Source organism: Austrofundulus limnaeus, unplaced genomic scaffold, assembly GCF_001266775.1.
Source record: "Austrofundulus limnaeus strain Quisiro unplaced genomic scaffold, Austrofundulus_limnaeus-1.0 Scaffold439, whole genome shotgun sequence".
Classification (NCBI taxonomy): Eukaryota; Metazoa; Chordata; class Actinopteri; order Cyprinodontiformes; family Rivulidae; genus Austrofundulus; species Austrofundulus limnaeus.
Genome location: NW_013952841.1, coordinates 79386 through 98935, shown reverse-complemented (window position 1 = coordinate 98935; position 19550 = coordinate 79386). Strand labels below are relative to the sequence as shown.

The window sequence follows — 19550 nt, the reverse complement described above, 5'->3', positions numbered from 1 at the left end:
CTCCCAAGCCACTATGATTTTGGGATGCACCTAGTAGCATGATATTTATTTGGAATAAAGACTTCTGAGTTCCGGTGCATTTCTGCGTGCAGGGGTCATTAGGTTACCGCTATGCGGTGTCTAGTTTAACTCTTAAATTTAAAGCAGCAGAAAGACCAAATCAAAACGAAAAACTCTATGTAACGCGGTACGCTCCCGTGCCAGCTGATCAATACCTGAGCCAAGACCTGTCCTGTTTTCTCCCAGAACCAATGAACCTTTTGGTATGTTGTTGTCCCAGCAGCCTGGGTCAGTGTTCTAAACATCAGACTTGTCTCCCATCCCTGGTCCTCTCTGCTTCTCCTGCACTTCACTTGCTCCTCTCCTAAAGTAGCATCTACCTGAAGGGTTGCGTTTTTAGTCAGTGATTGTCCTTCTGCAGGTTCTTTTTTCAAACAGCTGGTTCAAAACTTTCTGCCAGATTCAGTAACTCAATATTTTTTCAAACTCATTTTGACAAATACAGTTTATTCACTTTAATAAACACCACTCATCCTGACCTGACATGTTGTCAGCTGTCAGTCAATCATCAAGATGCATGCCCCAAAACTACCAATACACATTTTGACTGGTCAGCCCAGGTGAGCCCACATTTGATGATATTAGTTTGGATCAGTCAGCGGTTACAAAGATCAATCTGTAATGACTGTCAGGAAACCTGGYGAGCAATAAAACGGTGTGTATTTTTCAGCTCATCATGTGACCTCAAAACAATAGGACCACCAACGCTGTTGGCATCTGGGCTTCCCAGGTAAGCCCGTGCACAAAGGCTGCCCATGATATATATCCAACAGAAAAATCACATTAAAGCTACATATTTGTTTGAAAAGCAATCAGGTCCTAAAATATGTACTGACAGAGCYAAACCAGAAAACTGTCTAGGCAGGACTTCAACTACACTTCAACCCACTCCCTCACCCTTCTTAACCGCTTCTATTCGCAGAGTGGGTTTTTTGTGCAATGATRGTGTGTTTTTTTCTATATAAAACACAAGATCAAAGCTCTTTTTTTAACTCACCCTTCCTATGTGTGTGTATTCTAAACTGTAAGGTAGCGCACGTTGTTGCRAATGACCGTGGAAATTCATTCTCCCATGTTTGTGTGTTTCTCTCCGGATGGATGTTCTAAACTGCAAATTCCTTGTGTGTGTAAACATAGTTGGCCAATAAACCTGATTCTTATTTAGCTCTTTCCCCATTTTATACCAAACCTTAAGTCATTTCACTGCTTCGAGCACTCAGGTTAACTGCTTAATTATATTTAAAAATGCATTCATTTACATTAATATGAACTATTTTCTCCATGTTTCTCAGTGTTTAAGTGCACAAATCAGTTTGAAAGTAAAAGCAAAAGACACTGAATCAGCACTAGGATTGAGAAGTTTGTGTCAGTGGGAGGGTAACAATAATGAAAAGCATGGCACTATGTTTCCTGCATCAATCTCTTTTCTTCTAAACCCTACCAACCCTTCTTAAAAACTAATGGGGCATTTCCTCCAATGCCACACCACCCAGAAACAATGTTTACTCTTTGTTCCAGGGGGGCACACAGAGACACATAAACACATGCGCACGCACACAGAGATCAAACAGCACCATGTGTATTTTTGAGGAAATAAATATGAGTATATAAGAATGACAGATGAACTTCATGAGGGTGGACATGTTCAGAAGACATAAACGAACAAATCTGTTGGTTCTCACTGAAACAATGCTTAATTTTTCTTAAAGTCGTTCAGCTTAAAGCAACTGTCTGATGTATATCTTCATGCTTTTAGTTTGTGAAGACAAAACAAACAAAGTGTTGGAAAAAAGATTTTTGTACCCCCTCATAGGGCGAAGTGAGGAATTGGAAATACCCTTCATCCATCCATCTTGTGAGCTGGATAACTCAAAAACTAAGTGTGGTGCCAACTTCCATTTTGGTGTGTGGCTGCAGTTTGTCATACGAAAGGGCCCCATTGAATATTGTGTTGCCATGTCAAAATCCAAGATGGCCACCATCACATATATAAATAAGGTGGCAGCAACTTGTAAATAAAGTTTCTGTTCTTCATAAATTGTAAAATCAATTCCTGTTTTCCACTGTTCCTTTCTAACTTTCATTTCGATCTAGTTCTCAAAACTAGATTTTCAGAATGTCAGAGAAGTGTTTCTAGCCTGTTTTGAAAAAGTAAATATTATGAATATGTGGCATGAAGGAAATCTGTTCACCAGAAACCCCTCTCTGATGCTAGTTGTAAAATCCACACAAGGTAATGCTATCAAGCAGCACAACAGTTAACGTACCTGGGCGTCCTGCGGCAGGTGGAGGACAGTGTGCAGCCTCTCTGTGTGGTGATGTCGGGACTCTTCCTCGTAGGCCATGTCCCTGTCAGCCTGTGGCAGTGTCAGAAACCTCCGGATGGTGCACAGGTTGTCCCACAGGGTGCGATTCTCTGGGCTGGGGTTCTCCTTCCACCGAAGAAGCTCACACAGCCAGCCCTAAGGAATACATTACTGACTTCATTATCATTTTCCACTGAAAGGCAAAAGTAAACAATAATATGTCTGTTTTTTTGTGTGTCTTTACGTGTCTAATACCAAATACCCCATGAACCACTGGACAAATTTTATTGAAACTTGCTGAAAATACTCATTGGATGTATGTCTATAACTGAATAACATTTGCAGTCAACCCACAGCTGAGTGACCTTAAAAACACAAAATAGGCTAACCCTCTGTCAATTTTACAGTTTCTGACCTARAATTTGTTGTGGTAGTAGCTGAGACTGATCCCCAGCACATATTCTGAGGACTAACATATTTTGAAAGATCTTTGTTCAAATAGTTGCTGGTAACTATTTGGGATCTACTGTGTCCATCTGTTAGCAAAATATCGCACATAGCAGACAGTTGTGGTCTATGGTGTCAAGATGGTACTGCTGGCATGGTAAGTAGTTTGCCAACCACATGTGGTCCAGGTCTGGCAATGATGGCACTGTTTTTAACCCAACCACAACTGGCCCAGTGGTTTGATTTATGTGGTGCTGGCACATGCATGGACCACCTCTGGCACACCACATCTGGGCCATCAAAGGGCCATCATTCTTTGTGGTATTTGAGCTGAATGTTGAAGCATTGTGTGGGTCAAAATTGGGCCAGACAGATTTTTCTATGTGGGAACCTATCAACTACTGGGCAAATTTTAATAAAACTTCTGGGAAAAAATTCCTTGGATCTACAACTGATTAATGTTTGAAGCTAACCCAATTCAAGATGGTCACCACAACAAACTGATTTTAGAAAACACTAAAACTGACTATATTTTAGTAAATTTTATAGATATTGGGCAAACCTTTGGTGTTGCTTAGTCATTTACAACAAATACACCAAGTCATTACTGTCATTTGCCAAAAACTAGCTTTGCCTGTTAAAGTCAACCATGTTTGTAAATCATGGAGGACATTTAAATAACAACTGAATACTGTGAAATTTGTCACATTTAACCCATGTATGCTCATGTAAGGTCATMGTTAGCAAACAGTGTTAGCGCCAGGCTAGCTCCATTGTTTAGCTGCTCCTAGTGGTGTTCAGATTGATTGCAATAGCTAGGCTACTTATGAGGTGTCGTCCTTTACAAAAGCTCTGATAGTTTATTTCTTGCTCAACTTTACTATACTGTGGTTCAAAATAAAGCTGAGGAAATTTTGAATGTTATGGTTTKTGAAAATTTAGAATAAATAACTGATTTAACTGTGACATAATTAAAGGGGCAATATCATGTAAAATCAACTTTTTTGAATTTTCCATTATGTTATAATGTTATCCTCTCATCAAAAACATGCCCAAAGTCTTGCTTTGACTCATCCATGCATGTTTGAGAAATCCTGTGGACAGCTAGGCAGGGGAGCAAAAACGACCGGTTGGGACTAGAACCACTTTTTGGGTTAAGCTCCACCTCTGGCCTGTGTCTCCAAGCTGAGCTTCCTCATCACAGAGCACACACACCAACATGGCCCTGTGCTGAAATGGGCGGGACAGAAGCGAAGGAGTTTCTTAGAGACAGAGGCCAATTGCAAGGCATTTAGAAACAGATAGGATGAGATGTCAAGTTTATTTGCCATTTAAATATATAAAAAAAATTTTAATAACAACTGAAGGARACATAGTTACTTTTATTATGGTATATATGCCTGAGAAACACATAATATTGCCCCCTTAAGCATTTTGTGCTTCACTTATATTTTTACATACATGTGTGCATCCTGAGCAGCTGGATATTTATGCATTTACATTATTTTATCAAGCAGACCTGAGCCCAAGATATTTTAAATGAATAAATAAAATTAATCTTTAAAGCATATTTGATTATATATGTAAACAAATATACACATAGATAGTTTTTATGTCAATAACTAAAATATTGCAAATAACTTTACAAATTTTTTTCTGTAAACTGTACTAATCATCTTAACATCAGTACAAATTATGTCAGGCTACAAAAAGTTGGTCATATAATTTAATTTTATCATCAAGAATTATTCTTCAGCTTCATATATTTAATTAATAAACTTTATAAATAAATAAATCACTTGATAAAGTGTGGCTGAAGGTGTGTCTGATGTCAACAAGCACTCATAGCTGTGTGTCTGTAAAGGTAAACTAGAGTTTGGAATCATAAAGTATTGATTTATACATAGGCCTACATTAATCTATAATTAATGTTTGCAATATTTGTTGCACCTTTGTTTGAAACTATATTTCTGTCTAATTATCTGTGTATTTTGTCATGTATTCCTGAATTATACAGGGTCAGTGCTGAGACATGTGCCAGGAGGAGCTGAAGGCCAGGAGGAAGATTCAGATGATCAACATCCAGCAGCAGTTCAAACAGCCACCAATCAGCAGATCTGTGGACTTGTCAGCAGTACCCAGTTCTGACCAACAACTATCAACTAACAGTTCATCTACAGACACAAGTCAGACATACAAACACAACTTTCTTTCTTTTGTTGTGAGTCATTACACAGATCTTTTTAAATAATGATGGTGGTATTTATTTATTGTATTTAATGTTTGGTGCCTTTGTTAATGCAAAAATAGCTAGTATTTTATCAAAGTTTTAATTTCCCCTCTTACTGTTCACTTGTGTGTTCATATTCTGATATTTGCAAATCTGTTTTCAAAACAAAATTGACAAGTTTTTATGTTTTTTTAATAAAAAGAAGTGCACTGGCAAATACTGAATTATTATTATTTTTTATTTCTGGGAGACGGAGGGCACAACAAAGCAGTTGCGCTTAGGGCACCCAGATGACTAGCACCAGACCTTTCTACAACTAAGCCAAATCYACTGAAGATGGATACTGAAACAAATTATGTTTGGCTTACACAAAAATTCCTTTTACTTAATCAATTTGCCAGATTAGGAAAAAAATTGGCTGTACTAGTAGTAGCTGTTCACAACTCATACTTTAAGTGTGACATCTTGTCATATCTCATGACTTTGAGTATAAAATTATTCTAAAGGTTTGACCAAAACAGCTTCAATTACGTCATTTCTCAACCTCAGTCTAAACCTCTGGTATCAAAGGTAGAGGGCAGTATGCATTCTTTGAAATTATTATTTTCTTGTGACCTTGAACCTTCTGATGGACCCACTCCAGCTTYRCACTCCTGATACTGAACAATGAAGAAGAGCAACGAGGAGCTCAAAAAGAAACGTTTAAGCTGTGTAAACCTGGTAGATAAAGGGCAGTTTTAAATCAAGCTGAAAAGTTGTGACCGTGCAGGATGCTTGATGAAGAGGAAGATAAAAAGAAATAGAAAATGAAGAAGATTAAATTATGTCTGCTAGACTGCTTCAGTTTGTGACACCAGCTGTTGTGTTCAGCCAGCCTCCTCGGGCAACGTGTGTCGCTAATAGCCCTGATCATCTCTGCTCCTCGCTCTCCGTCCTCATGGCCAGCTGCAGCAGATGGGTGCACTGAGCCATGACCCTGCACCACCCCCAGAACACCCTCCTCCAAACCCTCACCACAACCTGGGGGACAGCATTCATGAAACACAACCACACTCTCTTTCACACATACACAAAGGCAAYACACTTAATGTATGAATGTTCCTGTGCTGTGACACACTGCGTTGACTATACTTAAATAACTTCTGATGACATCTTAAAATGAAACGTTTCACCTGTGTGAAGGGTTCGCTGACTCAGTTGGGCCTGTGAGGTGTGAGGTGTACATATCAATCCAAAAATTAATATTATCAATACCAACAGGGTTAGCAAATTGGATTGCTATTGATAGAATAATGAGATCAATACTTTGTTTTGCTTCTCTTCTTTAAGTACATTGCGCCTGTTCCAAAAGTGCTATGAAATATTTTCATTTTTTGTACAAAAACAAAATTCAACAACTCTATAAATTCAAAAACTTTGATTCTATAATTTAAACTTTATTTTTTAAATTTAATATCCAGGAATTGCTGGAGCTCCGCACGGCAAGCTCTCAACCTGTCCACACCTATAGTGCTTGATCTGCGGCCAGCTTTGGCCAAAATACCCCTGTTGCCTTCTTGGGCTTATATCTCAAAAAGTACCAAACAGATTTCTATGAAACGTTCAGGAAATGTTTATTACACTTTCAGGAAATGTTCAATATACCACAGAGAACAACATATGAGTTTAAATCATTTCAGAGCATGAGTGCCTGCGTGGCTCCTATTGGATCAAAGTACTGTTGGAAAAGAGGTCCGCGCGGCTACTCCGAAGTTGTCCCCGCCGATAGTGCTTGATCTGTGGCCCGACTTTGGCCAAAATACCCTGTTGCCCTTCTTGGGCTTATATCTGCTCCAAATCCAAGACCATGGTCTTGAGCCGGAAAATGGTAGCATGCCGCCTCCGGGTCGGGGAGGAGGTCCTGCCCCAAGTGGAGGAGTTTAAGTATTTCTGGGTCTTGTTCATGAATGAGGGAAGAATGGAGCGGGAGATCGAGAGGCRGATTGGTGCTGCATCTGCAGTGATGSGGGCGCTGTACCAGTCTGTCATGGTGAAGCGAGAGCTGAGCCAGAAGTCGAAGYTCTTGGTTTAACAGTCKGTCTACAATATGCTTCCTAMCCTCATCTATGGTCACAAACTTTGGGTAGAGACYGAAAGAACGAGATCAYGGATACAAKCGGCCGAAATGAGTTTCCTTCGCAGGGTGTCTGGGCTCTCCCTTAGAGATAGGGTGAGAAGCTCAGTCATCCAGGAGGGACTCAGAGTAGAGCCGCTGCTCCTCCATGTCAAGAGGAGCCAGTTGAGGTGGCTCGGGCATCTGTTTAAGAAGCCTCCTGGATGCCTCCCTGGTGAGGTGTTCCGGGCATGTCCCACTGGGAGGAGGCCCAGAGRAAGACCCAGGACATGCTGGAGGGACTGTGTTTCTCAACTGGCCTGGGAACAGCTTGGGATTCCCCCAGATGAGCTGGCCCAAGTGGCTGGGGAGAGGGAAGTTTGGGTCTCTCTGCTTAGGCTGCTGCCCCCACGACCTGGCCCCRGATAAGCGGCAGAAAACCGACGGACAGACGGACATACACATGGTGGAGGTGTTTGTGCACCTGAATGATGAAAGGAGGCTGGCAGGGTCAATTTCTATTGCCCCAGGTAGGGTCTCCCATGGCAGATTGGTCCTAGGCCAGGTGAAAGGCCAGACAAAGAATGACTCAATGGACAAACAAAAACAAGGCATTTGGTTGTCGCTGATTCTGTTCATAACTTACATTGACAGAATTTCTCTGTGCAGCCAGRGAGWGGGGGGAGTCTGGTTCAGTGGCCTCTGGATTTCATCTCTGCTGTTTGCAGATGATGTGGTTGGCATCATTGCGCCGTGATCTTTAGCTCTCGCTGGAGCGGTTTGCAGCTGAGTGTGAAGCAGCTGGGATGAGCACCTCTCGCCCTCCATGGTCCTCAATCGGAAAAGGGTGGATTGCTCTCTCCAGGYTGAGGATGAAATTCTGCCTCAAGTGGAGGAGTTCATGTATCTTGGGGTTTTGTTCATGAGTGAGGAAGAAAGAAGCGTGAGATTGATAGACGGATCAGTGCAGCTTCCACAGTTTTGCAGACTCTGTACCGGTCTGTTGTGGTGAAGAGGGAGCTGAGCTGTAAGGCAAAGCTCTCTGTTTACTGATCAGTCTACGTTCCTAYCCTCATYTATGGCCATAAACTTTGAGTAGTGARTGAAAGAATGCWATGGTGAAAACAAGYGGTTGAAATAAGTTTTCTCTGCAGGGTAGCTGGACTCTCGAGAGATAGGGTRAGACGTTCAGTTATCCGGGAGAGACTCAAAGTAGAGTTGTTGCTCCATCAAGAGGAGCCAGTTGAGGTGGTGCGAGCATCTGATAGAGATGCCTCCTGGATACCTCCATAGKGAGGTTCTTYAGGCATGTCTAACTGGAAGGAGACCCCGAGGAAGACACAAGACATGCTGGAGAGACCATATCTTTCAGCTGGCTTGGGAACAATTTGGAGTCCTCCCAGAAGAGCTGGAAGAGGTGGCTGGAGAAAGAGAGGTCTGGRCTTCCCTGTTCAAGCTGTTGCCCTCACGACCCGACTTTGGATAAAACAGAAATGGATGGATGGATGGATGGATGGATGGATGGATGGATGGATGGATGGATGGATGGATGGATGGATGGATGGATGGATATACAAGATATATTAATATTTTTTCTTTTTTGTATCATTTGTGGTCTATGTATTTTTCACTTAAAAACAGATTCATCCTTCAGTTTAGATCAGATAAACACAAGGGTAAATAAATAAACATTTATTTTATTTTATATTTATAATAATTTTTTTCCAGAAGAGACAGTCTAGCAGTCAGACTGATTTTTTTAATTTAATTTTTATCACCTTGTGTCCTGTCATACAGCAATAAAAGAATGYGACCTTTTTAGTGCCTGCTTCAAAATACATTATTCATTTTATACTCAGGGCCAAGAGGKAAAAGTAACTCCTGGATTTGGGTACAGAACATTTGAAAAGCAGCTCTTTGCTATGCGATTCACTCACCTGGCTCTTGTTGGCGGCCACCTTTGCAAACAAAGCCTGAGACACCTTGGCCCTCTTCATCTCCTGCTGTATCTCATCATAGATGCCAGACGTAATGTTGACCAGTGACTCCAACTTCAGTGGGACATCTGGGTTTGGGCCAGATGGCTTTGGCTGATTGAGAAGATCAATATATCACCATAAAAATAAGTATAACTTCATAATGGGATTAAGGATGAGTATAAATGGCAATARAGATCACTCATTAAAGATCATTTGCTCTGTGAGATTTATCCACGGTGCGTGACGAAAGGCTATCAGCTGATAATTGGGCTGAATTGCTCTAAGAACAGTTTTGCTGTTTCCTGCACATTGGCAGCACACGTCTCCACACAACTTTTGTTAACAAACCTATGTTCTGAAGTTCTCCACTTTTTGTCTTTTATTTGTTGTTTCTGTTTGAGTGAGCATGTATTAGCTGTTTATCCTGATGTTGTGTAGCTGGCAAGTCCAGACCAGCTTGCTTACATTCCCTCAGTGTGACTGAGATAACTTTACATAGTCATAATAAGACCAGCAAATAAGATTCAGCGGCAGTTGTGAATAACCATCAAAAGAGGAATCTTATCATTGACATTACTGAACTTTTATGTGCATTTGAAGGAAACTCACAAAATTTCTTTTAACTCCTTGGTTGTGCTCAGAAATTTAAAACTTTAAAAGTATGACAAATACACTTGTGTATGAAAATTTGTACAATAAATCTGAGAGTTGATGAAAGACAGCTTCTTTTTTTCAGGTTTACGTAGTTGTTCTTTTAGCTGTGAGGCACYGGATGCAGTGATTTCCTGTTAGCTTTGCCTTCCATCTTGGTCAAAACTGATCGTTTGTACTTCTTACTGCTCCTTTTGGAAACTTCTCCCTTTTTTTTTTTTACAAATAATTAAAAGATGACAGATAACTCACAGCATTAGTAATCTTGGTCTTGTTTTTCCAAATGGAGGCCCAGGTGTCAGGGGTTATCTGGTCATCTAGGCTCCTCTCCCACACTTTCTATGCACATACAGAGATACAACAAAATCCCTGCAATTACTAATGGTTTTATTCAAATTCCAATGTTTTCTTGCATATTGAGTTATAGTTATAACATTTGAAAAGACACATATTGTTGTGGTAAAACATTGAAAGCTTGCTAAACCTGTGAGAGTCGTGGTGTGCCAGGGTTGGAGGAGTTGGAGGGAGGCAGGCCCACAGATGGGTTCATAGTGCGCTCCCTCTCCTCCTGGTAGATACGGTCTCTCTCACTCTCAGGTAGGTTGAGGAAACTCTGCATGGCTTTCAGATTGACCAGCAGAGACTGTGAGGCTGTACGAGGGTCTTCCTCCTTTCTCAGAATTTCTGAGAGCAAGCCCTGAGCAATACAAACACACACACACACATATCAATTGTTAACATCACGTCACATTGTTTCCATAACATAAACTAGTCTATCAAATATTTAGCTTTGCTTCTTTACACTTTCTATCATTATGTTTAATTAATGTAACTGAACTGTTTAGGTCATCATCCCTTTTTTAAATCTTGGAGAACAGAATTAGTTAATTTTTATCTCGTCTGTCAGAATGCATCAAATGTCTCCTCTGCATAAAATCGATGACCATCCGATTATGATCCAGACATGCCTAAACCAGTCAATCACAAGCTAATAATGGACAAGTTTGATTAATAAAGATGGTACATGAAAACACTAATGTTTTGTTGCTTTAATTAGTATTAAGTAAATTCTGTAGTCTGCACAAAACAGTATAAAACCAACTTAAAATGTTTATTTTATGGTTGAGTTTGATTAGTTGCCTTCACAGGACTGTAAAATAAAAAAGGGTAGGGTGYCCCATGTTACTTCTAAATGACAAACTCTAAATACATATCATAACTGGTTTGTGATCATGCTTAATTGCCTGTTGAATGTAAGGACACCAACTACTGGTAATTTAAATTAATTCTCCCACTTCTGCCAAGAAGAGTGTTCAATTATCAGCCAACAGTATGCCAGAAGCTGGCTGATAGATACCTATGTTCAAGGTGAAACTTGCTAATGGACATTTAACTAAATATTAGTAGGATGTTTGCATATTTTTTTATCATGTGTGTATATGTTTGACAAACCTGACATCTTAAAGTCATGAAAAAAAAATTAATGAAGTATTAAGTTTTATTTAAAGTAGTTACCAATGATTGAATGCTTTCAAAAACATGCATCCTTACAAAGACACACGAGGATGACTAAAACACACCTGGCTTCTGGACCAGTAGGTCTATGAGCCCACCTCCATTACATGGATCTAATCGGGCGTGCAGTAACCAGTTTAGCACAGCATCAGGTGTTTGTGCCACTGTGACGATGGGGGAGGAGACTCAATGACCCAGCACGTAACCCTATCATGCTTCTTCTAATCCCAGTGAACACAGAAGTCTCCATCATGAGATGTGTGAACACAAGGTTGAACAGTGGGATCAAAAAAGATTATCAGTGATGTCAGTGTCTTATTTCTTTCAAATGGTGTAATTATCTCCTCTCACCTGATGCSTTTCAAATTACGATCAGTTCATTTAAGGCAGCTTAAAGGGTATTCASAGGTTTGGTGATACAGAATGCAACCTTTTTAATTTTAGTTGTTTGATTCTCAGTTTGATTCCAGAAACCATTATGTTGATCCCCTACCTGGGTGCGATTGAAAGCCACACGGGCGAACACGGCCTGTGAGACGCTGGCTCTCTTCAGCTCATCTCTGACCTGTTGATAGATTTCAGATGAGACCTCAGCAGCCGACGGGTTGCTCCCAGGATGGTCAACCCCACCTTTGGATGACCCCCGAGGAATAGGTGGGTGGTTGAGAAACTGCTGGTTGAGGGTTTGGGGGTGTTGGTGGGCTAGCAGGCGACTCACTGCCAGCTGCTGATTAATGAGGTGGGCCATAGCAAGCTGTTGCCGAACCAACTGTGGGGAGAGTTGTGGGGAAAGGATTCCACCTGGCCCTAGCAGGGGTTGAAGAGCACCTGGTGGAGGTGGTTGGGGAGGCATCTGCCCCGTACGAAGTGGAGGGCTGTGGTGAAGGGGGCCATGAGGTGAGGGCTGTTGCTGGGGAGGAGGAGGCTGCTGAGGTGGTTGCGAGGGCAACTGTGGATCAGTAGATCCAGCTTTGAGGACAGGGCCACTGGAACTAAGGTGGCTTAGCTGAGCTAGACCACCCAGGTGAGGAGGAGGTCTCTGTCCCATCATGCAGAAGTCTGCAATGCTGTCCCTCTCAACTGGGACCAAAAGAAAAATGTTAAAATTAGTACTTTTACTAAAAAATAACATTGTAAATACTGACTACTACCCTTACTTTTAATGTCTGTGTTATCTCGTCCAGGCCACATCTTCTCCAGGTAATCCCCTGCTCAACAAACCAAACAGAGAATTAGTGACAGTAAAAATTTATCATGGTTTCATGTTCAAGACAAAATCATTATAAAATCACTGCAAGACAATGCTATTAAATACTTGATCTGATCAACATCGGTGAAACATTTTCCACACAATGAGTGGAGACACAAGTCCCTGTCTAAGCAACTCAGAAGTGAAGTTACAGTCCCCTCCAAAAGTACTGGAACGGCAAGTCAAATTCTCTTGTTTTTGTTGTGACCTGAAGACATTTGGGTTTAGGATCAAAAGATGAGCATGAGACAAGAGTTCTGAATGTCAGTTTTATTTCTTGGTATTTCCATGTAGATGTGTTAAACAATTTAGGTTTTATCACCATTTGTAATACACCATAGTATTTTTAGGTCAGCAAAAGTATTGGAACAAATTGTCTTAAAGKAAATAACATTTAATATTTGGTGGCCTAACCCTTGTGTGCAAAGACTGCCTCAAACCTGCGACCCATCTACCTTCAGTCTCCTCTTGAAATGCTCTTTTGGGTTCTGGTCAGGTGATTGACTTGGCTAATCTAAAACCTTCCACTTGTTTCCCCTAATGAAGTCCTTAGTCCTTGGGTCATTTTCCTGCTGCATGATAAAATTCCTCCTGATTAATTTGGATACATTTCTCTGTAATTGACAGACAAAATGTTTCTGTATASTTAGGAATTCATTTTGCTGCTACCATCATCAGTTACATCATCAATAAGTATTAATGAGTCTATTCCAGAAGCAGCCAAAGCTCAAGCCATGACATTATCTGCACCATGCTTCACAGATAAGCTTGTGTGCTTCAGTTCAAAAGCAGTTTCTTTCTTTCTCCACACTTTGGCCTTTCCATCACTTTGGTAGAGATTAGTCTTCATCTCATCAGTTCATWAGATTGTCTTCCAGAACTTTTGCAGCTCATCTCTGTACTTTATAAATTTCAATCAGTCCTTCGGATTCTTATTACTGATGAATGGTTTGCATCTTTGGGTATGGACTCTTTATTTCTTCTCCCTGAGTCTTCTTTGAACACTGGATTGTGATAACTTCACCCCTGAGCTGTAGAGATCGTTGGTGATGTCAACTGAGAAGATATTCCTTGTCTAATGTSGAATTAATCTGAAATTTTATGCTCTTTTATGTGTATAATTTGTATCTTGAGATTGAACCAATGTTATCAAGAGTTTGCATTATTGTCAAAATAGATGTCTGTGGACTAGAAACGTATAATAGCAGATCATCAGCATAGAGTGATACTTTTTGTTCATAACCAGCCCTAACCATGTATTTCAATAGGTTTCATAGTGAGATATTAATGGCCCAATTGCCAATGCAAATAGCATAGGTGTCAATGAACATACTTGCCTAGTAGATCTGGTAATGGGAAAAATATTTTGATCTGAAATTATTTGTTTGTACAGAAGCCATAGGTGAAATGTACAATAGTTTAATCCATGAGATAAAAGTATTGCCAAATCTGATGGAAAAATGTATGTTATCATTGTTTAATGCTTTTCTTATTATTACATTTTTCATGATATTACTTTTATCTTGATCTTATTTTTAAGTATTTTTGTATATGTTTGTTCTGACAGAGAAAAACAATTCTTGCTTTTCAGAATGTTTTCAAGTTGTGTTAACAAAAAAGTTACTTTGAGTAAACGTCCTTGGGCTGCAACAACTGATAAATCACATGATTGCTCATGCCACAGAAAGATGTGAAACTTCTAACCACTCACTTTTGTTTTGTGTCAATAAAAGCTGCAAGGAGGTTTTCAAACCTTTGGAGAAGTGGGCTACTGTTGTTACAGAAAGCTGTCTCCACTTGTGCAAGTAAAATCTAACCTTGGTACTGTATCTATTTTGTGTCTTCTCAGTTTCTCTGGGTTTTAAGGTGTTTTGAACCTGACAAAATTCAAACTTTTGTCAAACTTTGTCAAACTTTTACACTTTTACAAAAGCCTTCCTGCATCTATGGTTATAAGTACCTCAGATTGGGTTCCGGCGTGTGTACATAATATTGAATAGATGATGTAAATTATTAAATAGATGTCTATTTTTAATAAAACCTTTTTTGTCTTTGTGCATTATTGTTGATAATACAGTCTCTAACCTGTAGGCCAGTACATTGGCTAAGATTTTAATATCCACATTTAATGGGCTTATTGGTCTATATGCTGAAGGGTTTCTTGGGTCTTTATCCTTTTTGGTGTATCAGAAATATTATTGCCTGATAGAAAGTTGGAAGAAGTTAGTCAAGTTTAAGGGATTCATTAAAAACTCCCCTATGCTCATCTTTTGATCTTAAACCCAAATGTCTTCAGTGTACAAAAAAACAAGGGAATTTGGCTTGTTGTTCCAATACTTTGGGAGGGGTCTGTATCCTTAGTGGACAAATTTCCTCTCTGTGGCTCAGAGATGCCAAAAGAAATGTTCTGACTGTTTTTTTGTGCTTATTTCCCTGGATGTTGTCCAAAAAGAATAGCCATGTGGGGATTCTATTGTTTGCCTGGGTGATTTCTATATCCATGTGGACAATGACAGAGTCAAGTGGATGGCCATGATTGGAAAGAACAGCCACCCTGACCTGAACCAAAGCAGTGATATGTTGTTTGACTTTTGTGCTAAGTATGGGTTGTCCATAAGGAATACCAAATTTGAACAAAGCATAATTGACAAGAATACTTCGTACAAGGTCAGGTTGAGCCAAGGGTCTGTGATTGATTTTGTAATCAAGTCATCAACACATCAGCCTATGTGCTGGACATTTGGTGGTAAGTTAAACCCAGTGACAGGAAAAACTGTTGGACAGATTTGGTAAATCTAAACAGTCTGTCAGAGGCCCCTGTTTATGACATCTTTACTTCACACGGCCGGAAAGGTTTTTCATGTGTTCCAAGGGAGGTTAGGTGACATGGATTTTAAACGGGCCATGATCAAATCCCCTAAAGCAGGAGCTGTGGCCAGGACATTCTTCAGTTGAAAAAAAAAAAGGCCAACAAACTAAAAAGCAGTGTTGTGAAAACGTTTTGAGGTTTTTATGAGTCAATACAACATTTTTTACACTGGTTTGTCATTTTTAAGAAAATGTTGTTTTGTAAGCCTGTAAAAATTGTTTAATTGGCCCTCCTTCTGCTAGCCATTAACCTAGCCTGGAGGAAGTCTGCTATTTCTTTTGTGTGCTTTATGACTGATGACATGGCTGATAAGGTACAAATTCTTGATAGAACATCAATTCAAAAATGATTATGTGATGCTTCTTATGTGACATTGCCATGTCAACAAAGCCAAGTTACTGTTTATACTGATCAATCAGACATGTGACATTCCATGCACTTCTCTTTAAAATGGGTGTCACCACTGAAAATATTGATCATTAATAGGAATGGCACAAGAAGTGTCATGGTCAGGTAATATGTTTTTTTAAACAAAAACTTAACCAAAAGTTTCATCTTGTATCAGCAGTCTTAAAGTCTATTTAATAAATGAAATGGTTATACTTTTTTGGCTTTTGATTGGTTGTATGGATGCCTGAACATTTCCTGCACTGTTGCTCAACCAACAATTTAGCTTTGTTAATATCTGAGTTCAAACTGAATTAAACTTTCCATCATTAGATAATCTGAACTGATTTACTTCGGTATGTAGTACTGGAGACACATTAAAACAGCATAAAAATGATGTAAAGAAGTAAAGCAGTTGTATTATTAAAGCTTGCTTGGTCACTGATCCATTATAAAAACATTTGGCAGTTGTGTTACTGGTCTTACCTTTGATTTTTTTGTATTTCTTATACCAGCGACCAAATTCTTGACATTTTGCAGTGGACACATTGGCATAGTAAGAACTATTCACTATGGAGGAAATCATGCTCTGAGGGAAAAGAAAATACAAAAATTAATAACAATTTACACAATGCGACATGCTTTAACCTATGTGACATAGTATCTACACACACATACACACATTCAAGGTGGGTTTTCTAAACTTTTTTTGATGCATCATTTCAAGGACATAGATCAGTTTTTTTCAATGTCAAAAATCACTTGAGGTAAGGTGAAATGTTGCTACTTTGGCTTGTCCCAGTAGATCTGCTCTACCTGCAGTAGTTGAAACATATTGCAAAGTGTTTTAACATCTGTTTAATTTTACTTTTTATATTTCTACTTTGTTGAAACTTGAATAATAATGTCTGTCAGTAATAGCTGAATTTTTCATAACATCACTGTATTTAGTTATGACTTTGAAACATTTTATTTGTGTATATATTCCCAATATTAATCTGATGCTAATTGCATTAGCTTTGGATTGCATTAGCAAAGGTGATTTTAATGTTAAATTAGCATCTATGTTAATTACTGTCTGTGATTAATGAACTATGCACTGTTCAGAAATGAAAATATTAAACTCTGTGTTTATCTAAAATACGTCATAGACATTTCAGTTAGTTAATTTTTATTTGAGTTTCACAATGTTGTTAATAAACATGGGCTTATCAGCTCCCTCCTAGTGTTTATTCACAAACCTGATAGTTATAGATAGGCCTAATCAAAATGTTACTTGTGTGTATGATGTGAACCATCTCTCAATCGAGTACTTCTACGAAAGTTTTTAATTTCTCTTTTCTTTTGTGTGTGTGTGTTTGGGGGGGTGGGGTGGGGGTTCTATCACTTTTAGATTTGTATTTTGATTTGCTAGCCTGGTAAAAACCCGACCCTTGTCCTTCACTTTGCTTCGTATGAGGGTCTGGACTCTCAGCTATAGAGAAGTGATTCTTTGACGGAGCAATGAAGCAAAACTAGAATTGAGCTGAACTGTTTAGGAAGGCAAGGGCCAGGCTAGGGATTTGCTAAACCAAGTGAAAATTCTAAGTGCACTTTATCATATATTAACATAACTTGTCTGCAGGTTGTAAATACTGGGGTTATTGGCATTGAATTTTTTTAATAAAATCACTTTAATTTATGGTACCAACATCAAATCTGAATTATCTGTCAGTGTGTCATCATTTACCTTTCCAACTCCTCTTTGAGCTGAAACTTTATTGTCTGATAGCTCAAATTTTAACATACCAACATCACCCATGTAATGAACACATGCAATTTAGGCAATTTCTGTAAAAGCAGTTGTAAAATGTACCACATAAAACATAAAAGTCCTTAAACAGGATCTTCCTGTTTTGATAAAATGACTGARTATAGGTGTTGTCTGCTGATCTGTTCTCACCTGGGACAATGGACACTCTTTGGCCAGAGTGCTTTGATTCATTTCCTTCAGCAGCTCTTTGAGAGCATTCCTGACAGTTGCGTGGCTCCACTGTTCACAGGGAAGATCTTCCAGCTTTGCAAAGCTACAGTGAGCCAAAACCACACATACACATCAGTTCCATCTATCAGATGATTTGATAAGATAACACATAATCACTAGAGGACTTGCATTTCTTGCAAAAATGCTAGTGTGAATGCTTCTTGCTGAAAACGTCAGCTGAAAGCTAATAAAATGGACCTGAAAATGTTTAATAGCAAATCTGTTAAAGCCAGTTTAATATGAAAAGCTGAAAGAAACACACAAAAGCAGAAATTAGCAGAAGAATAGCAAAAGGGAGCATGTTAATAGATAAAATAGCAAAAGAGTGTTAAATTAGCAAAAAAAGTTATATGGGAGCAGACAGAAGTTGCAATTAGCACCCAGATGGTGAAAGAGGTGTAAAAAAAAGTCCAATTAGCAGGAGAAAAACATAAAAGTACAAAAAAGTGTCAATTTGTTGTAAAATAGCTAAAAACAGCCCCAATGTGCAGTAAAACAGCTAAAATGGTCATGGTTTGTCATTTTATGCCTTGGTTTTTCCTAGTGTTTCTAAGTTCCCCTGTGTGTCTGCTCAGCTGCCCCACATCACACTGCTGATTACCCTTGTGTTTCTCCCCAGGTTTTTTCTGTTCCCTCATTAGTTTTCTGCGTATTTAAGCTCAGTCTTGTCTCTGTCTCATTGTCGGATCATTGTTCTGTCTACCTGGTCGTGTCCTGCTTCATGTTTTTCGTCTACTTCCAAGTCTAGTGAGTTCTTGCTGTATTATCAGTCTCTTTGAGTTTTTCCTTAAAAGCCTTGTGCTTTTTGAAACCTGCCTGTGCCCTGGGTTATTTTGTCAGTCCTGACATAATGATCCAACCACACAACCAGCCCACAGGCACCCCGTTTTCAGTTTTTTTTTAAAGAGGAGCAAGATTTTTGTTTTCTCGGCGCGCCAGTCTTTTTACTCTCACTGCTGGAGTCCACCAGCGTCACCTGGACCAGCCGGCTGCTCTTCCTCCTTCTGCCCTTGAGGATCTGGTCCCTTCCTTGCCCCCCTGGTAGGAACAGGTGACATCCCCCATCATTGTAGGGTCGGTGAAGATCCTCAGGGGGATCTCAATGCGCTCCAACAGACTCTCCATCTGCCGGCAGATAGAACGTGTTCTGGGGGGAGCGCACAGATCTGCTCCTCCTGCCAGGCCATCAGCTGCTCCACCGATTTGTGCAGAGGGTTTTGGGAGAGTCATCTGGTACCCGCCCCTTCTGCTCCTCCTGCGCCGGTTGTTGGGGTTCCTGAGCCGGTGTTTTTGGTTCCTGTTCCGGTGGTTCCACAGTCGGTGGTTCCACAATTGGAGGTCCCGGTGGTTCCACAATTGGAGGTCCCGGTGGTTCCACAGTCTGTGGTTCCACAGTTGGTGGTCCCGATGTCCCCGGTGTTGGCGAGCCCCGAGTCGGCGGTCTCTGAGGTTCGTGAGTCGGCTGCCGGCGCCTCCACGACATCTGGGTCAGCTGCCGTTGCTTCCACGTCGCCCATCACCTGGCTCGTCGCCCATTGCCTCCATTGTCGCCTGGGTCGGCTGCCGTCGCCTCTTTGTCCCCTCTGTTGCCTGTGTTCGCCGTCGCCAAGGCTCTGGCTCCATCAACCTCCGACGGCTCCTCATCGCCTCCCCCCTTGGCTCCACGTCTACTCCCGCCTCCCCCCTTGGCTCCACGTCTGCTCCCGCCTCCCCCCTTGGCTCCACGTCTGCTCCCGCCTCCC

General features: G+C 40.3%; 1 protein-coding gene across 1 annotated transcript in view; it reads right to left on the bottom strand.

The window, feature by feature from the left end:
* satb2 (SATB homeobox 2) overlaps positions 1-19550 on the bottom strand; it is a gene marked incomplete in the record, with an annotated part of 96561 nt that overhangs the window by 21891 nt on the left and 55120 nt on the right. Inside the window, 8 exon segments of the mRNA XM_014024780.1 lie at positions 2328-2522; positions 9073-9225; positions 10018-10104; positions 10250-10462; positions 11774-12360; positions 12438-12488; positions 16272-16374; positions 17728-17851. Coding sequence (XP_013880234.1) covers positions 2328-2522; positions 9073-9225; positions 10018-10104; positions 10250-10462; positions 11774-12360; positions 12438-12488; positions 16272-16374; positions 17728-17851 — 1513 coding nt within the window.